Genomic DNA, 14,816 nt, shown 5'->3' with positions numbered 1-14,816 from the left:
CGCCGCCCGCCCGCCCGCACGGCCCCGGCCCCGCCATGGACACCGGCAGCAAGGTGAGCCCGCGCCCCCGCCCTGCCTCGCGCAGCCCCGCGCCGCCCCCGCACACGCGCGGCCGCCGCCGCCGTTTTGCTTTATTTTGTCCCCTAAGCCCGAGCGGAGCCCGCCCCGGAGAGCGGCCGGTGCCGCGCAGCGCGGAGCAGCGCGCCCGGCGGCCGCGCTCGGGCTCCCCGCTCCCCCCGAAACGCGGAACTGCGCTGGACCCGATCCTGACCCTTCTGACCCCGTTTCGGAGCGGGGGGGCCCAGGGGGCCGAGTGGCGTTTGGGGGTGCGAGGCTGGGGGGACCCCCGGGACCCCCCGGTCCCCGCAGGGCTGGGGCTCGGCCGGGCACATCCCGCCCGCAGCTTCTGACCCAATTCCTATTGATTTATCCCAGACTGTGAGTTATTGAATGCTCGGAGCTCCCCCGGCCGCTCGGCAGCCGCCGGGATCCAGCAACACCCTCCCCATCCCGAATTAATTAATTTGGGTCTAATCTGGGGGGTAAAAGCCCAGAAGGGTCCTGGTGGTTAGGGATAACAGGTCACTGACATCAAGCCCCATTTGCTTCATCCCAGCCACCAAAGTATTTCCGTCTTCCCAAATACTCCCATCCGGGAGTGGTTGGGATAAAGCCAACTGGGTTTGGGTTTTTTTTTGGGGGGGGGGGATTTGTTAGGAAATTGGCTGCGTGGCGGCACGAAGTGTAATTAACCCCAAAATCGTGATTTTATCCTAATTAAAGACGTGACGGGAGCGATCCCTCTTGGTATTTTCCCCCCTGGAAAACAACTCCCCCCTCCTCCTCCTCCCCCTTTTGACCACGAAATGCACAATTTTCTTATATTTAAGGATCTATATCCATATGTATGTATCTCCTATATATTTTGCGATCCCAGCGCCTGTTTTCCAGGCTGGGTGGTGGGATTGGGGGTGGGAGCCGGGAACGTGCCGGCCGGCAGCGCGGTGATGGGGGCAGGAATTAAACGCAAATTTGGTCTCGTACCCAAGAAATCCGACGCACTTAACTCCCGGCTTCCCGAACGGAGCCGGAGCGGCGTTCCCGCTGCTTTTCCAGCTCCGCAACCCCCCCGCCTTGGATGGATTTGGGTTAGAAATGATTAATTTTTGTAAAGGTAATTAATCGCAGGGATGATTTGCCGGGCGCTGATGGGTGACATTTCCATCCAGAGTGTGTTTTGCATGGAAAAAAAATAAAAGTATTTTTCATGGAAGCAGCTGGCAGTAGGGAGATGGGGGACAAACTCCCCTCCCGAACCCCGTTTATATTTAATAATTAATATTATTAACCCGGGACGTGTGTCTGCGTGTGGGGGGACCTTGCACGTTCCGTGTTTTTTTCCAGCTCATTCCATGCAAAAACGTCTCCCGTGCTGGTCGCAGTTGCAAAACTCGCCGGGATTGTGTCGCCGTCCCTGGATGACCTTTAAGTGGGGAAGCAAAATAAATAAAAAACCCCAAATTCCGCCACTCCGCTGCTCCTTCCCAGCCCAGATCCCCCCGCTCCCCGCAGAGCCGCTGCGACCCCCAAATGCCCTGGCTTTAGATCCCCTCCCGTGGGTTTGGAGGGGATCTGGAGTGGATTTTTCCTGCCTTTCGGAGGGGGTGTGAGCTTTCCCCGGGTTGGGAGGTGGCTGCAGCCGTGTTATCCGTGTGCCCTTGCTGCCGGGAGTGTGCAAATGAGTGTGCAAGGGGCTCCGCATCCCCTCTCCATCCCCCGCTGGGCTGCTCCTTAAATCCTCGTGGATCGTTTTCATGGTGTCTTTGTCATGTGGGTTTGCCCAAAATTCCCTCCTGGGACCCCCTTTTTAACTATTGTTTGGATTTTTAAGGAATTACTAACTTTTCTTGCTCCACGGGACAGGCAGCATCCCAAAATCCTCCACGCTGGAGTAAAAAAAGAACGGGATGTCCTCCTGGGACCTTGTGTTTTTTTCATGTTGTTGCTAATTTGTTTTTAGAGAAATTATTAATTCACTTGATCCATGAAAGAATCAGCATCCCAAAATTGCCCAAATCCTCCTGCACTGGAGTAAAAGAAGTTGACATTCCCTTCCAGGACACTTTTTTTAGTATTTTTTAGAAGGAATTATCAATTCCTTGTTTTTCATGAGGCAGCAGCATCCCAAAATCCCCCACACTGGAGTGAAAAAAGTTGGAATTCCCTGCTGGGCCACTCTTTCAATATCTTTACATTAATATTTTAATATTATTACTTTGCTTTTAAAGGGATTATCCATTCCCTTGATCCATGAGGTGGGCTGTATCCCAAAGTCCTTCCAGGCTGGAGGATAAAAAAAAAAGGGTTAAATATAGAGTTGTAAAGCCGAAGGCAGCGGGTTTGGGGGGCCCCTGTTGCCCCCCCAGATCCTCCTCGGAGCGTCCTGGCTTCCGTGTTGGAGCTGGGGAGGAAGCAGGAAGCAGCTAAAAAGAAAACAAATACTATAAATTTATTAAAAACCTCTCTTTCCTATAACACAGAGGAATTATTAGGGATAAAACCAGGAATGTGGGGTCTAGCCAGGCTTAAATGTGTTTATTTTACGGAAGTGAGATGGAATTTGTCCCAAAATTCTTGATAAAGATGCTTTTTCCTGCAAGCAGTTAAAAAATCTCCCCACAGCCCCACGTGGGGTTTGGCAGGAGCTGCCTGGGCAAAGCTGTCCTTAAAAATCGACTTTTCCCTTTATTTAATTATTTCCCCCCCCCAAACTTGCCTTTAATGGCGAAGTTCAAGCGAAAGGCTCCGGACCGAGCGGGGCAGCGTGTTTGGGCTGGGGAGGGAGCGGGAGGAGCTGACTCACCCTGACCCTGCTCGGGACGAGCCTCCAAAAAGCAATCTTCCTGCCAGCTGCACCGTTCCCTATCTCCAAACTGCTGGAATTTAATGGAAATGCTAGGGTTTTTTTTGTTTTTTTTTGTTTTTTTTTTTAATTTTTTTTTAATAGCCATGAGAAGTTTCTTTATTCTAAATGTTAAAATTGAGAAATGAATTTGATTTTTATTTTTTTAAATTTTTTTTTTTTGGGGGGTAGTGGCTGGTGTGGGTGCATCAAGCTGTTGTTACCTCTCACCTTCCTGGAGCAAAGTTCACCTGACTGCTGCATCCCCATCCCTGGAGCCATGACTCACCTGAGCTTGCCCTACCTAGGGGAGCGCCTGCCAGCTCCCAGGGTGCCCTTTAGCCAGGAAAAATCAAAATTAGGACCCAAACATATCAGGGTCATCCCTCCAAAACAAAGGAAAATCACCCCAATCCCCCAGACCTCCCAATTCCCTCCAAACCCACTCAAATCCCCCAAATTCCTCAGTTTTTAGTAAGGTTTCTCCAAGCAACAGGTGCTTTTAGCATTCCCGTCCTAGGTTTTGGGGGATGGATAAGGTCACAGTTAGAATTGTGGGGTTTTTGGGGCTTTTTCTGTGCCTTTTTTTTTTTTTTTGGACACCACCAAGTTCCCAGCCCGTTCGTGCCCTCCCAAACACAGAGGTGTTTTCTCCTCGGGATGGATTTACTCCGAAGCACCAACCAAATCCAAGTGCCAAAACCTCCCTGATTAGTTGTGTTGGGGCCAAGCCTAATTAATGAGCTTCATTAATGGGCCTGGCTTCATTCCCTCTGCTTTTCCCCTGGGAACTTTCACGCGGAGGGAGGCTGTGGCCAGAGTGGCAAGGTCAGGGAGCAGCATTAAATCCATTATTTATTAAAAGAAAGAGGAGAATGGTTCGTAAATATAAAAAATATCCTTTTTGGGGAGGGAGTTGGAGTCACCTCCCCTCATTTAGATGGGATCTGAGGCATCAATCCCTTGGGAATATTAATCCAAGACACCCTGGGAGCATCCTTGGGGTGACATGCTGGTACTTAGGGAGAACCCCCCCCCCCCTCCCCTCAAATTAAGGGGTTTATAAATTTCACGTGGCTCATCCCAAAGCTGATTAAGCGGGAATGTCGGATCCTGGTTCTAGTGCCGGGAAAATCTCCTGCCTGGGATAATTGGGCTGCTAACGAAGGTGGCCCAAGCGCTGGCCTGCCCTGACCCCGCTCCCAAACAAGGCTGTGATTGTTGCTCTGGCTCAGGCGGGAGGAAGAGGAGGCCTGGGAAGGCTTTGCCAGCTAGCCGGGGTTTTGCTCAGCGACTCTTAATTAGACTGCGATGTCGTTAGCGGCGGCTCCCGGCGCATCCTCGGCGCTGGCCCGGAGCCCCATGGTCACCCAGAGCCTCCTTGGAGCCCCCATAACACCTCTGAACAGGGCTGAAATTCCTGGAATCCCCCAAACCACGGGTTTTTTTAACCCCCCAAAATGACATATTTGTATTATATCCCCCCCTTAGCACCAAAAGCAGTGCGTTTTCTCCTTTATTCTGAATATCTGTGCTCGCCTTCCCAGCGTCCCGTGCAGTGCCCTGGCATGGCCCTGCTGGGGGAGACAGGGCTGTGGGGATCCCAGACTGAAGCCCTTTTCCCTGTTTTCTGGCAGATGACGGCTCGCCTGATGCTGGCTGTGGGAGGAGCGGTGCTGGGCTCCCTCCAGTTCGGGTACAACACCGGCGTCATCAACGCCCCGCAGAAGGTGAGTGCTCCCAGAACCCTCCCCAGGGAAATTCCAGCCCCCCCAGCCCGTGTCCGACAACAAACCGGCCTCTGCTGCCAGCCTGGCTAAAATAGTACATCCCACTAGGCAGCTTAGGGCTGTAATGGGATTTGAGAGGGAGTTATTTAGCTCCAGCCTTCCCAGGAGAATTTGTTTCCTCCTTGCTTGGTGCTTTTTGTTGGGAAAAATCCCAGCAGTGCCTGCAGGATGCTCTCTGGGTGTGGCCGGTGGAACTTTTCACCTCGGCTCTTAGTGAAGGTCTGGGAGTTAATTAAGGTTTGAGTCATCCCAAGTGGCTGCTCTGACTGAGGGACTGGGGTTTTGCATCCCAGCACAATGTCTTAGGGGGAGAGAGAGTTGGCTGGGAAGTGCTGTAAATGGGATGGAAGTGTTGGCTCCTCCCCTCATGTACTGCCAGGAATCTCCTGCTGCTGGTAGATACCAGTGGTCCATGGAAAACATGACTTTTCCCAGATTTGGTGGCTGTTTAAGGTGTTAAACACTTGGAAAATAAGCTCAGGATTCCAATGTGGTGCTTGCAATGTTCCCTGGGCACAGCTCCTGTGCTGGGATAAGGTGTGGAGGGACAGCTTGAGCTCTGGTGGGAGCAAAGCTGCCCCTGAGTGTCGTCATCCCAAAGAATGCAACCCGCTGGGGCAGGATCCAGCTGCCAGAGTTCAATCCCATCCCAGTGAGTGCTTCTGGAATGTCACCACAAGCATTGAGAAAACATGGGATAGAAGACCCTGTGGAAAAACTCCCCAGGCCCCATCAATATGGGAAGAGGAAAAAAGCCAGCGATTTTCAAGGTGTTGCATTACACAGTATTGAATCCCAGGTGCAATTCCTGGGGCTGAAGGCTGCAGCTCCCCCCCAGAACCTGCAGGGTGCTGCTGAGGGCCTCCTGAACTATCCTGATGCCTCCTTGCCTTCACCTGCACTGGTCTAGGTCAGGGATGGCCCTGAGCACACTGCCTGGGAGATGGGCCTTGGAGCAGCTCTGGAGCTGGGAAATCCCAGGCATGGCACTGAGGAGCTGCTCCCCAGCATCTGCCCTCACTTTCCCAAGCTCTGGCACCGTGGGAAGAGGGAATGCTGTGATCACCACCCTGGTCAGAGCCACATCCCAAGAAGAGCTTTGTTTCCCTGGGCTGCAGGGTTTCTCTCCATCCTCTCCCAGCTGGCTGCTCTGGGTGACGTGGGTGGTCAGGGATCAGCTGGGAGCTTCCCGTGGGACTCAGCTCTGGTGCCTGCAGCCCCCAGCAATCCCAGACACTCATGATGGGTGTTGCCACAGTTTTCCTTATGATTTTGGGGATGAATCCCTCGGACTCAGGCCAGGAGGAGTCACAGGGCACAGGACAAGTCACCAGTGTTGAGGGGAAGGATTTGGGATGCTCCATGTGGGAGCACAAGGGGAGGTGGGATGAGGATTTTCCTGGGCAGCAGGATGTGCTGGATACAAGGGGCCATCCCTTAAGGGTGGGGACACATAAAGTATGCTACTGGGACAGGGACACGTTACTGTGCAGGACTGGAATGCACGGGACTTGGAAGGGGGGTGCACTGGGATAAACTGGGGCACAGTTGGGATGCAGGATGGGGATGCATGGAGTGCAGGACTGGGACAGGAATGCCTCTGGATGCATTGAGGCACAGGATGGGGATGCAGTGGGATAAACTGGAGTGAAGGGTCGGGATGAGGATGCACAGAGATGCAGATTTGGGATGGGGATGCACTGAGATGCATCAGGGCACAGGTTTGGGATGCATCACAACACAGCTGAACAGGAGAGGAAAAACCCCAGTTTTAGGGAAAACAATTTTTTTCCTTCACCCTTCTCCCTTTAAACCCATTTTTCACCTCTTCCTCTCCCAGAAAACCATTGGGTTCTTGAAAGCATCTTCCCTTTTTGTCCAGGAGGAAGGGGCAGGAGGGGCTGTTATTTTCAGATACCCCCTGGGCCTACTGAGAGCCTGAGCCAGCCCAATTATTCTCCAATAATCCAATCAATTACTTATTTTGGGAATACTGGTAAAAGGGGGAAAAGCACCCAAACCCCTGGGTGAAACAGGAGGAAACAAAATCACTTAAATATGGAAATTCTAATGGTTTATGTGCTTTGGAAGAGGAACAACTTGGCAAAATAATGATAATATTTGGACTGGTACCCAGTCCAGTGTATATTTCTTGTGCTGTCTCTGCCAGGGCTCCTGTTTGGGTTTGGATTGATGGGAAAAGTGGAAAGTGAACCACAATGGTGTAAATAGTGAATTGTGAGTGGAGCCATTCAGAGCAGTGAAATCTTGGAGCCACCTGAGGCCCAGCAAAGCAGGGAATCTCTGGGATTTCTGCTCCTTCCAGCTGGGCTTGGTGGGGTGTTATGGAGCCCTTTGCTGTGGTGGTTTGGGGATGGGTGACCCTTAAATCATATTATAAAGGATTTGGATTGGAAGGAACCTTTAGAGGGTCATTTAGGCCATTTTCCCAGCCATAGGCAGGGACAGGAACTTGGTGAAACTACCAGTGACGGGCTAGCTTTAAAAATACATCAAAAATATACAAAATTTATGTATTTTCTGTATAAGTGTATATGTTTTGTGTATGAAAAGATGGAAAACTTATATAAAACCACCTAAAAATCACAAACCAGGCTATTCTTGGTGTTTCAAACCAAGGCCTATGTTGGGTGTTGGCATCATGGTCCTGCAGAACCATGGCAGAGATCATGTGTTTCTTGGGGGAAAAGCCTGGAAATCCAACTCCACGAGTATCCAAGGGGATGGGAGCTGCCCTGTGTTCCCTTCCTCCGCAGGGCCAGCGCATCTCTGGCTCCTGCCCTGCCCTGGGGAGCAGCGTGACCTCCCCACGCCTGCCCAGCGAGTTTGGCGTCTCTCCCGCCGTCTCTCCCCGGGCAGGGCGAGCCCAGAACCCGTCGGGCTGCATTTCCCCCGCGTATCCCAGCAGGTTCCCTCCCTTGGGCTGGAGCCGAGCCTTGGCCAGCGGCTCCGGTGACGCATTGTCTTGTGAGCCGCGGTGGCCGCGGAGACTCGTCCCTCCGGTGGCACGGCTGAAGTGGGGGCGGGCTTGACGCGGGGTTTGGTTTCCCTCCTCGTGTTCCAGGTGATTGAGGACTTCTACAACCGCACGTGGCTGTACCGATACGAGGAGCCCATCAGCCCCGCCACCCTTACCACGCTCTGGTCCCTCTCCGTTGCCATCTTCTCTGTCGGGGGCATGATCGGCTCCTTCTCTGTGGGGCTCTTTGTCAATCGCTTTGGAAGGTGAGCTGGTGGATCCTGCAGTGGGGAGGCTGTGCTGCCTCACCTCACCCTGGCATTCCAGGACTGACAGGGGCTGATTTTGGGGTTCTTCTGGTGTCCCTCACCTCTCTCCTCCATCCCTCTCCAGACGCAATTCCATGCTGATGTCCAACATCCTTGCCTTCGTGTCAGCTGTCCTCATGGGTTTCTCCAAGATGGCTTTCTCCTTTGAGATGCTCATCCTCGGCCGCTTCATCATCGGCCTCTACTCTGGCCTCACCACGGGTTTCGTGCCCATGTACGTGGGCGAGGTGTCCCCTACTGCCCTGCGGGGGGCCCTGGGGACCTTCCACCAGCTTGGCATCGTCCTGGGCATCCTCATCGCACAGGTGAGCACTGGAGAATGTTTTGGAGGGGGTCCCCCCTTTTTTTCATCCTGACACTCCTCAGGGCCTGCAAGGATGAGGTGCTGTGGATCTGAAAACCTTTCAGGTGGAGCTGTCGTGGGAGGGGTGAAACTGGAGCTCAGCAGGAGTAGGGATGCTGTGGAATCTGAAGGTTTGGGATGGATAGCATCAGGATATTAACATCTCTTGGCCATCTGGAAGCAGCACAGGAGTCCCTCCAATGGCCGTTCCAGCTTGGAGCACACCACGAGTTGCAGAGTTGTGTCCAACCAGGACTTTTCCAGCTGGGATGGGTGGCTCAATCCTTCTACTCCTCCTCAGGTGTTTGGTTTGGACTTGATCATGGGAAACGACTCTCTCTGGCCACTCCTGCTGGGCTTCATCTTCGTTCCTGCCCTGCTGCAGTGCATCATCCTGCCCTTTGCCCCTGAGAGCCCCCGGTTCCTGCTCATCAACCGCAACGAGGAGAACAAAGCCAAGAGTGGTGAGTGACCCCTCTGCAGGGCCCATCCTGGCACTTGGAGGGTCCTCAACACCTCCTGACCCCACCTCTCCCTCTCAGTCCTCAAGAAGCTGCGAGGCACGACAGACGTGAGCAGTGACCTGCAGGAGATGAAGGAGGAGAGCCGGCAGATGATGAGGGAGAAGAAGGTCACCATCATGGAGCTGTTCCGCTCGCCCATGTACCGCCAGCCTATCCTCATCGCCATTGTCCTGCAGCTCTCCCAGCAGCTCTCAGGGATCAACGCGGTGAGTCTGGGTGGGGTCTGAATGCCAGGGGTCAGCTTGGTTCACCCAGAGCTCCAGGACCTGACTTGTGGCACCTCCCTACCTTTTGTAGGTCTTCTACTACTCCACCAGCATCTTCGAGAAGTCGGGGGTGGAGCAGCCTGTCTATGCCACCATTGGCTCTGGTGTGGTGAACACAGCCTTCACAGTGGTCTCAGTGAGTTTTGGCCCCCCCAGGGTCTCTCCAGGGGAGGTGGGAGAAGGGGTCTTTCCTGCAGGCTGGGGAGGTGCTGACGGATCATGTCCATCCCACAGCTCTTCGTGGTGGAGCGAGCCGGACGCAGGACCCTGCACCTCATTGGGCTGGCGGGGATGGCCGGATGTGCCATTCTTATGACCATCGCCCTCACGCTGCTGGTGAGTGCTGGGGAGGCTGCGAGGAGGAGGAGGAGGGATGGCTGGGGAGGAGGAAGGACTTATTCCTCCTTGAAGCAATGGCTGAGCACTCAGTCCCCATTGTCACATCTCTCCTGAGCTCCTAGAATTCCAGCTTCCAGCTCATGGCTCCTGTGCCAGCACCAGCTGAGGTGTCCAGGTGCCATGTCCCCCCTTCATGGCACCAACCTTCTCCCTTTCCCTTTCCAGGACCAAATGCCCTGGATGTCCTACCTCAGCATTGTGGCCATCTTTGGGTTTGTGGCCTTCTTTGAGATCGGCCCAGGCCCCATCCCGTGGTTCATCGTGGCGGAGCTGTTCAGCCAAGGCCCCCGTCCTGCTGCTTTCGCCGTGGCCGGGCTCTCCAACTGGACCTCCAACTTCATCGTGGGAATGGGCTTCCAGTACATTGCGGTAATGATGGCTGGAGTGCTGGGGGAGGGAGGATGTGACTGGGGACACGGGGATCTGGGAGTCCCAGAGGATCCCAGCAATCCAGGGGAGTCTCAGTCCCAGCCTGTCAGACTGTGTTGGTTCAGGGTGGATCCAGGTCCCTGTTCTGGATCAGGGATGGAAACAGTGTCCAGCTGGATACTGATGCTGGATACCCATTCCAGACATCAGTGCAGGATCCTATTGCTGGATCTTCATGCCAAATCCAAATCCTGGGTCTGGTTCCTGGTGCTGGATCTCATTGCCAGATTTTGGTGTGGAGTCCTGGTGTCAAATCCTGCTGCTGCATCCAGTGTTGAATTCCAGGGCCACGTTCTTGAGCCCTAAAACCTAGGCTGAGGCGGTTTGGTTGGGTTAAGATCCCTTGGGAAGAAGGACTTGGGGCAGGAACTTGACTCAGTGTTTCTTATGGAACTTGAGATGGTCCATGAAAGGAGGACCTGGGTTTTGGATGGCCATGGCAAGGTGTGGGCAGGGTGGTACCAGCTGGTCCTTCAACCATGGCCCATCAGTCTGTGTCCAGAGATGGGAATGGAGCTGGGGAAGGGTCTGGAGCACCAGGAGCTGCTGGGGAGGTTCAGCCTGGAGAAGAGGAGGCTGAGGGAAAACCTTCTGGCTCTGCACAGCTCCTGACAGGAGGAGGCAGCTGGGGGGATGTTGGGCTCTGCTCCCAGGGAACAGGGGCAGCATGAGAGGACCCAGCCCCAAGCTATGCCAGGGGAGGTTTAGGTTGGATATTGAGAAAATTTCTTCATGGAAAGGATGGTCAGTGAGGTGGTGAAATCAGCATTCCTAGAAGTGCTCAAAACATGTGGATGTGGCACTTCAGGGCATGGGTTAGGGGTGGACCTGGCAGTGCTGGCTTGGTGGTTGGACTCAATCTTGGTGGGCTTTTCCATCCTCAACAACTCCATGATCCCGTGACCTCCATCCATGTGCTCACCTCCCCCTTTCCCTTCAATCCCAGCAACTCTGTGGCTCCTACGTCTTCATCATCTTCACGGTGCTGCTCGTGCTCTTCTTCATCTTCACCTACTTCAAGGTGCCGGAGACCAAAGGCCGGACCTTTGACGAGATTGCCTCGGGCTTCCGGCAGAGCGGGGGCGGCCAGAGCGACAAGACCCCGGACGAGTTCCACAGCCTGGGCGCTGACTCGCAGGTGTAACCTGGACCCCCGGCGCCACCGCCCCCCGAATCCGGGGGGACTTTTAAACACTTTGTACAGACCCCAGGCAGGAGGGAGTGGGGAGGGGTCTGGCTTCAATGCCCCCTCTCCAGCCTCCCCCAGTGGTTTACTGGGGACAGACTGACCTATTTTATTTTATTTTTTTTTTTCTGCTAGGAACGAATTTTATTTTATTTAATTTTTTTAGTTGGTTTCGCGTCCAAGATTTCAAAGCCAATAGGTGTTTTAAAACCCAGCCACGCAGCCCCCACCAGCAGGAGGGCAATTCCCTGTTTTTTATTGACGACGCGATAGTTATTTAACGGAAAATCATGTAGAGGAAGTTTTTAAAAAGCTGGAAACTTATTTTTTAACATTCTAATCATAGAGGAAAAAAAAAATCACATAAATTGACTAAATCTAATATTTTTTTAAAAAAAACTACCGAGAAAATGAGTCATTTTTTTAAAGTCTCCTTGATTTCAAGCCCTGCGGTGGGTTCGTGGACGGGGACCTCCCGCCCGGGGCAGCGCGGAGGACGGAGCCGTCCGGATGGATCGGTTGGAAAGGTCAATCCATTGTCACAGGCTCCTCTCCTTTCGCCTGAATTCCAGCTGGGAGGGGAAAATGGGAGAGGGGGGATGTGTTCTTGTTGAATTTTGGGATTAATCTTGGCAATATTTGCCCGACAGTGAAGCGCCAGCGGCAGCCGCACACGACAACATCCCCCTCCATCACCACCCCCATCCCAGGACTCACCAAAATCCAGCAACGCATGGATACAGCCGTTTCCTGCTCTGTGTATAGACTGGAAGATATTTATATTATATATATTTTTGTTCAATGGTTGTTAATAGTAGACATTTAAGTTATAGCGTTTCTGATTTGACAAGCCAAGTACTGTAAATATTCTTGGAGTATATTCACACTGTATAATGCATACAAAAGGTACAGAAAAAGGTTATAGTTTCTATAGCAACTAAGAAAAAAAAGCTTGTACATGGTTAGGATGACTTTTGTATAGTTCTGCACTGTAGTTGTATCTATTGCACTGAATTTCAGGCTGTAGTATATTAAAAAAATACACATGAGAAATACTGTCCTTTTCAAACAAAACTGAAAACACACACACAAAAAAAAAAAGCATTTCCCTGAGTGCAGCTGGTGTGGGAGCTCCTGGCACATTCCCAAAGCCACAGGGAGGGTTGTTTTTTTTTTGTTTGTGTTGTTTTTTTGTCTTTTTTTTTTTTTTTTTTTAATAGTATCTTTTTTAAAATGTATTTGTTTGGTTTGGAAGTGATGACACTTGACCACACGTGAAAGAAAATAAAGTGGGGGGGGAGGGGGAATAAAATAAATCTCTTTAAAAATGCCTGTTCTCAGCTGGTTGTGGCACAGCCTCACCAAGCTGTGGGGGTGTGTGTGTGGTTTTTTAAGCAAATCCCTGCAGTGAAGTGCCAAGGGGAAGGTGTGTGGTGTGAACAATAAAGGAGAATGTGAGCAGCCACCCAGCCCTGGTGTCCTGTGCCTTTATTTCTCGGAGCCAAACTTTCCCTGCCCTGGCAGGGGTGGGGGGGGGGTGTCTGGGAGTGCGTGTCCCTGCAAAGCTTTTCCGGGGGGGGGGGGGGGGGGGGTGTCTGGGAGTGCGTGTCCCTGCAAAGCTTTTCCACCACGGGAACGACTCACCTGGTTGCAAAATACCTGCTCTGGGTGTACAACCAGATTTTAATTGCCTGGAGCAGCCTGGGCTGGGATCACGGGGGATCTGGCTGGAGCTGTCCTGCCCCGTGGATCCCAAACCTGCTCCCCTTGCCCAGGACAGAGCCTTGGTCATGCCATGAGCACCTGAGCAAGGGGAAGGAGGGAGGGAGGGAGGAGGTTGCTGCTGCTCCGTGGATTTGGTTTTTTTCCCCTCCAGCTGAGAATGTGCCAAGAACTGCAAGCCTGAACACTTTCAGGCAAAGAAATGCTGATCTTGGTCACTTCAGGCTTTTTTCTATTTATTGAAGCAGCTCTTTGCCCTGCAGGGCACGGCTGTTGTAGGAATCACTCTGGTAGTGTCTTTAAGAGCTCCCCAGAATGTTCTTTCTGTGCCCAGGGCTCTCTCCTCACTCTGCTCTTTCGTTCCTGGCTCCGGGAGATGCTCAGCCCTGCACAACCTTCACTTCCAGGCTGGGTTTGTTGAACATTCAGAGCAGCCACACGGCCCTGCAGGCTCAGCCTGGGAGCACTGGAGGGATTACAGCCATGACCAAGCTCCAAATCCCTGGTGACCCAAATCCCTGTGCCCTGGGGCACTGTGCCAGCAGGCGCAGCTCCCCAGCATCCCCCACCCCACGGCGGTGATCATCCCAGCCCTTCCAGCATCCCCCGCCCCTCGGAGATGATCCTTCAGGGCCCTTCCAGCACCTCCCACCCCATGGAGGTGGTTATTCCACACCTGATGAGGTGGGGAGACCACCAGCATCTCCCACAGGAGTGTAGGGAGGTCTGCTAGCCCTTCCCCCGGCCTGGGCCGTGCGCCCTGAGCAGCCTTATCCCACCCCCCGGAATGGAACGTGGCTGAACCTGCGGTTTTCCCTTCCCCAGCAGCAGCAATCCCTGCTAATTGCTCAGGCCCCAGCTTGATGAAGCGTTTACAAAGCGCGCTTGACTCCAGCCCAACTCGGCAAGGCAATTAAACACCCTCATAAATCCTCCTGCAGTAAATGAGCCTTAATGGGAGCTCAGGGCTCGGCCCGGCGCAGGCCGAGATTCCCTTCTCCCCTCTCCCAGCCGTGAGGGATCGCGAGCACGGCGGCTGCACCGTGCTTCCCACACCCCCCATGGCCTCTGGAGCCTTCTGGCGTCTGGCCCTGCTCTGGTGTCCCTGTCCCTCCTCCGGCAGGGTCACTCTGTCCCCTGGGGCAGGAGCCAGCTGGGAATGGGCCTGGGGTGGCAGCTCCTGCCGAGGGGGATGGCAGATCCAGGGGGATGTCAGCTCTCTGCCGGGAGGAAACTGCACCTCCTCTAGGTTAGAATCCCCACTTGGAGCCTTTTCATTCTTTCCCTCAAGACTGCTTTAGAGTCCTTCCTGCCTCCCGTGGTCCCGCCAGGATGGAAGTTCTTCCTGTGGAACTTCTGTGGAACAAATGAGTCTCTCAGTGCCCAGAGCTATGAGAAGCTCTGCAGAAAGAGAAAATTCTGAGCACCTGCCATAGTGGAAGGTGTCCCTGCCCACGGCAGGGGGTGAAGTGGGATGAGCTCTAAACCAGGCTGGTTTTCCAAACCAGGCTGGAATTTTCTGGACATTGGTTTGGAGATGGAGGGGCTCTGCAGGGAGCTGCAACGCCTTGTCAAGCCCAACCATGTCTCCAGGAGCAGGTGTCCACCACCCTAGCCCTTCCCTGTGTCCCTCCTCTCTCCCTCCACGGGATCTCCTTCACCAAATTGGCAAGCAAAGCCAGGAAGCCGGTAAGAAACACACCTGAGCTCGTCTTGGCTCCTGGACAACCACCATGAGGCTGTGAGAGGCTGTTTGCTTATTCCCAACCTGGCCAATAAATGATTTATTCAGTGTGCTCGTGGTGCTTTTGTTTCTCACCCTGGTGCTGTTACTCTCTGAGAGGTTACAGAAGTGGAGCAGCACATGAAGACTAACTCAGACCAAAATGTTTATTTTCTAAACAGTTTGGGACAGCCACGGACGCAGCTGGAAAGAGGCAGCAACA

The 14,816-nt window shown here is 53.3% G+C and overlaps 1 protein-coding gene across 2 annotated transcripts; it reads left to right on the top strand.

Annotated features, from left to right (window-relative positions):
- Positions 1 to 6: 6 nt before the first annotated feature.
- On the top strand, positions 7 to 12,617 carry SLC2A1 (solute carrier family 2 member 1). Of its 2 annotated transcripts, XM_041463543.1 has the most exons (11): positions 7 to 53; positions 4,540 to 4,632; positions 7,778 to 7,938; positions 8,066 to 8,306; positions 8,646 to 8,808; positions 8,887 to 9,074; positions 9,166 to 9,270; positions 9,369 to 9,470; positions 9,699 to 9,902; positions 10,909 to 11,100; positions 11,799 to 12,617. In XM_041463543.1, exons 1-11 carry the CDS (start codon positions 36 to 38, stop codon positions 11,799 to 11,801), a joined length of 1,470 nt encoding a protein of 489 aa, XP_041319477.1. In that variant the 5' UTR covers positions 7 to 35; the 3' UTR covers positions 11,802 to 12,617. The 2 variants fall into 2 exon arrangements, with proteins under 2 accessions (XP_041319477.1, XP_041319476.1); XM_041463542.1 differs by having other exon boundaries at positions 10,909 to 12,617.
- Positions 12,618 to 14,816: the final 2,199 nt, after the last annotated feature.

The sequence above is a fragment of the Pyrgilauda ruficollis genome, unplaced genomic scaffold, assembly GCF_017590135.1.
Source record: "Pyrgilauda ruficollis isolate IOZ18807 unplaced genomic scaffold, ASM1759013v1 scaffold165, whole genome shotgun sequence".
Classification (NCBI taxonomy): domain Eukaryota; kingdom Metazoa; phylum Chordata; class Aves; order Passeriformes; family Passeridae; genus Pyrgilauda; species Pyrgilauda ruficollis.
This window is presented reverse-complemented; position numbering and strand designations above follow the sequence as displayed.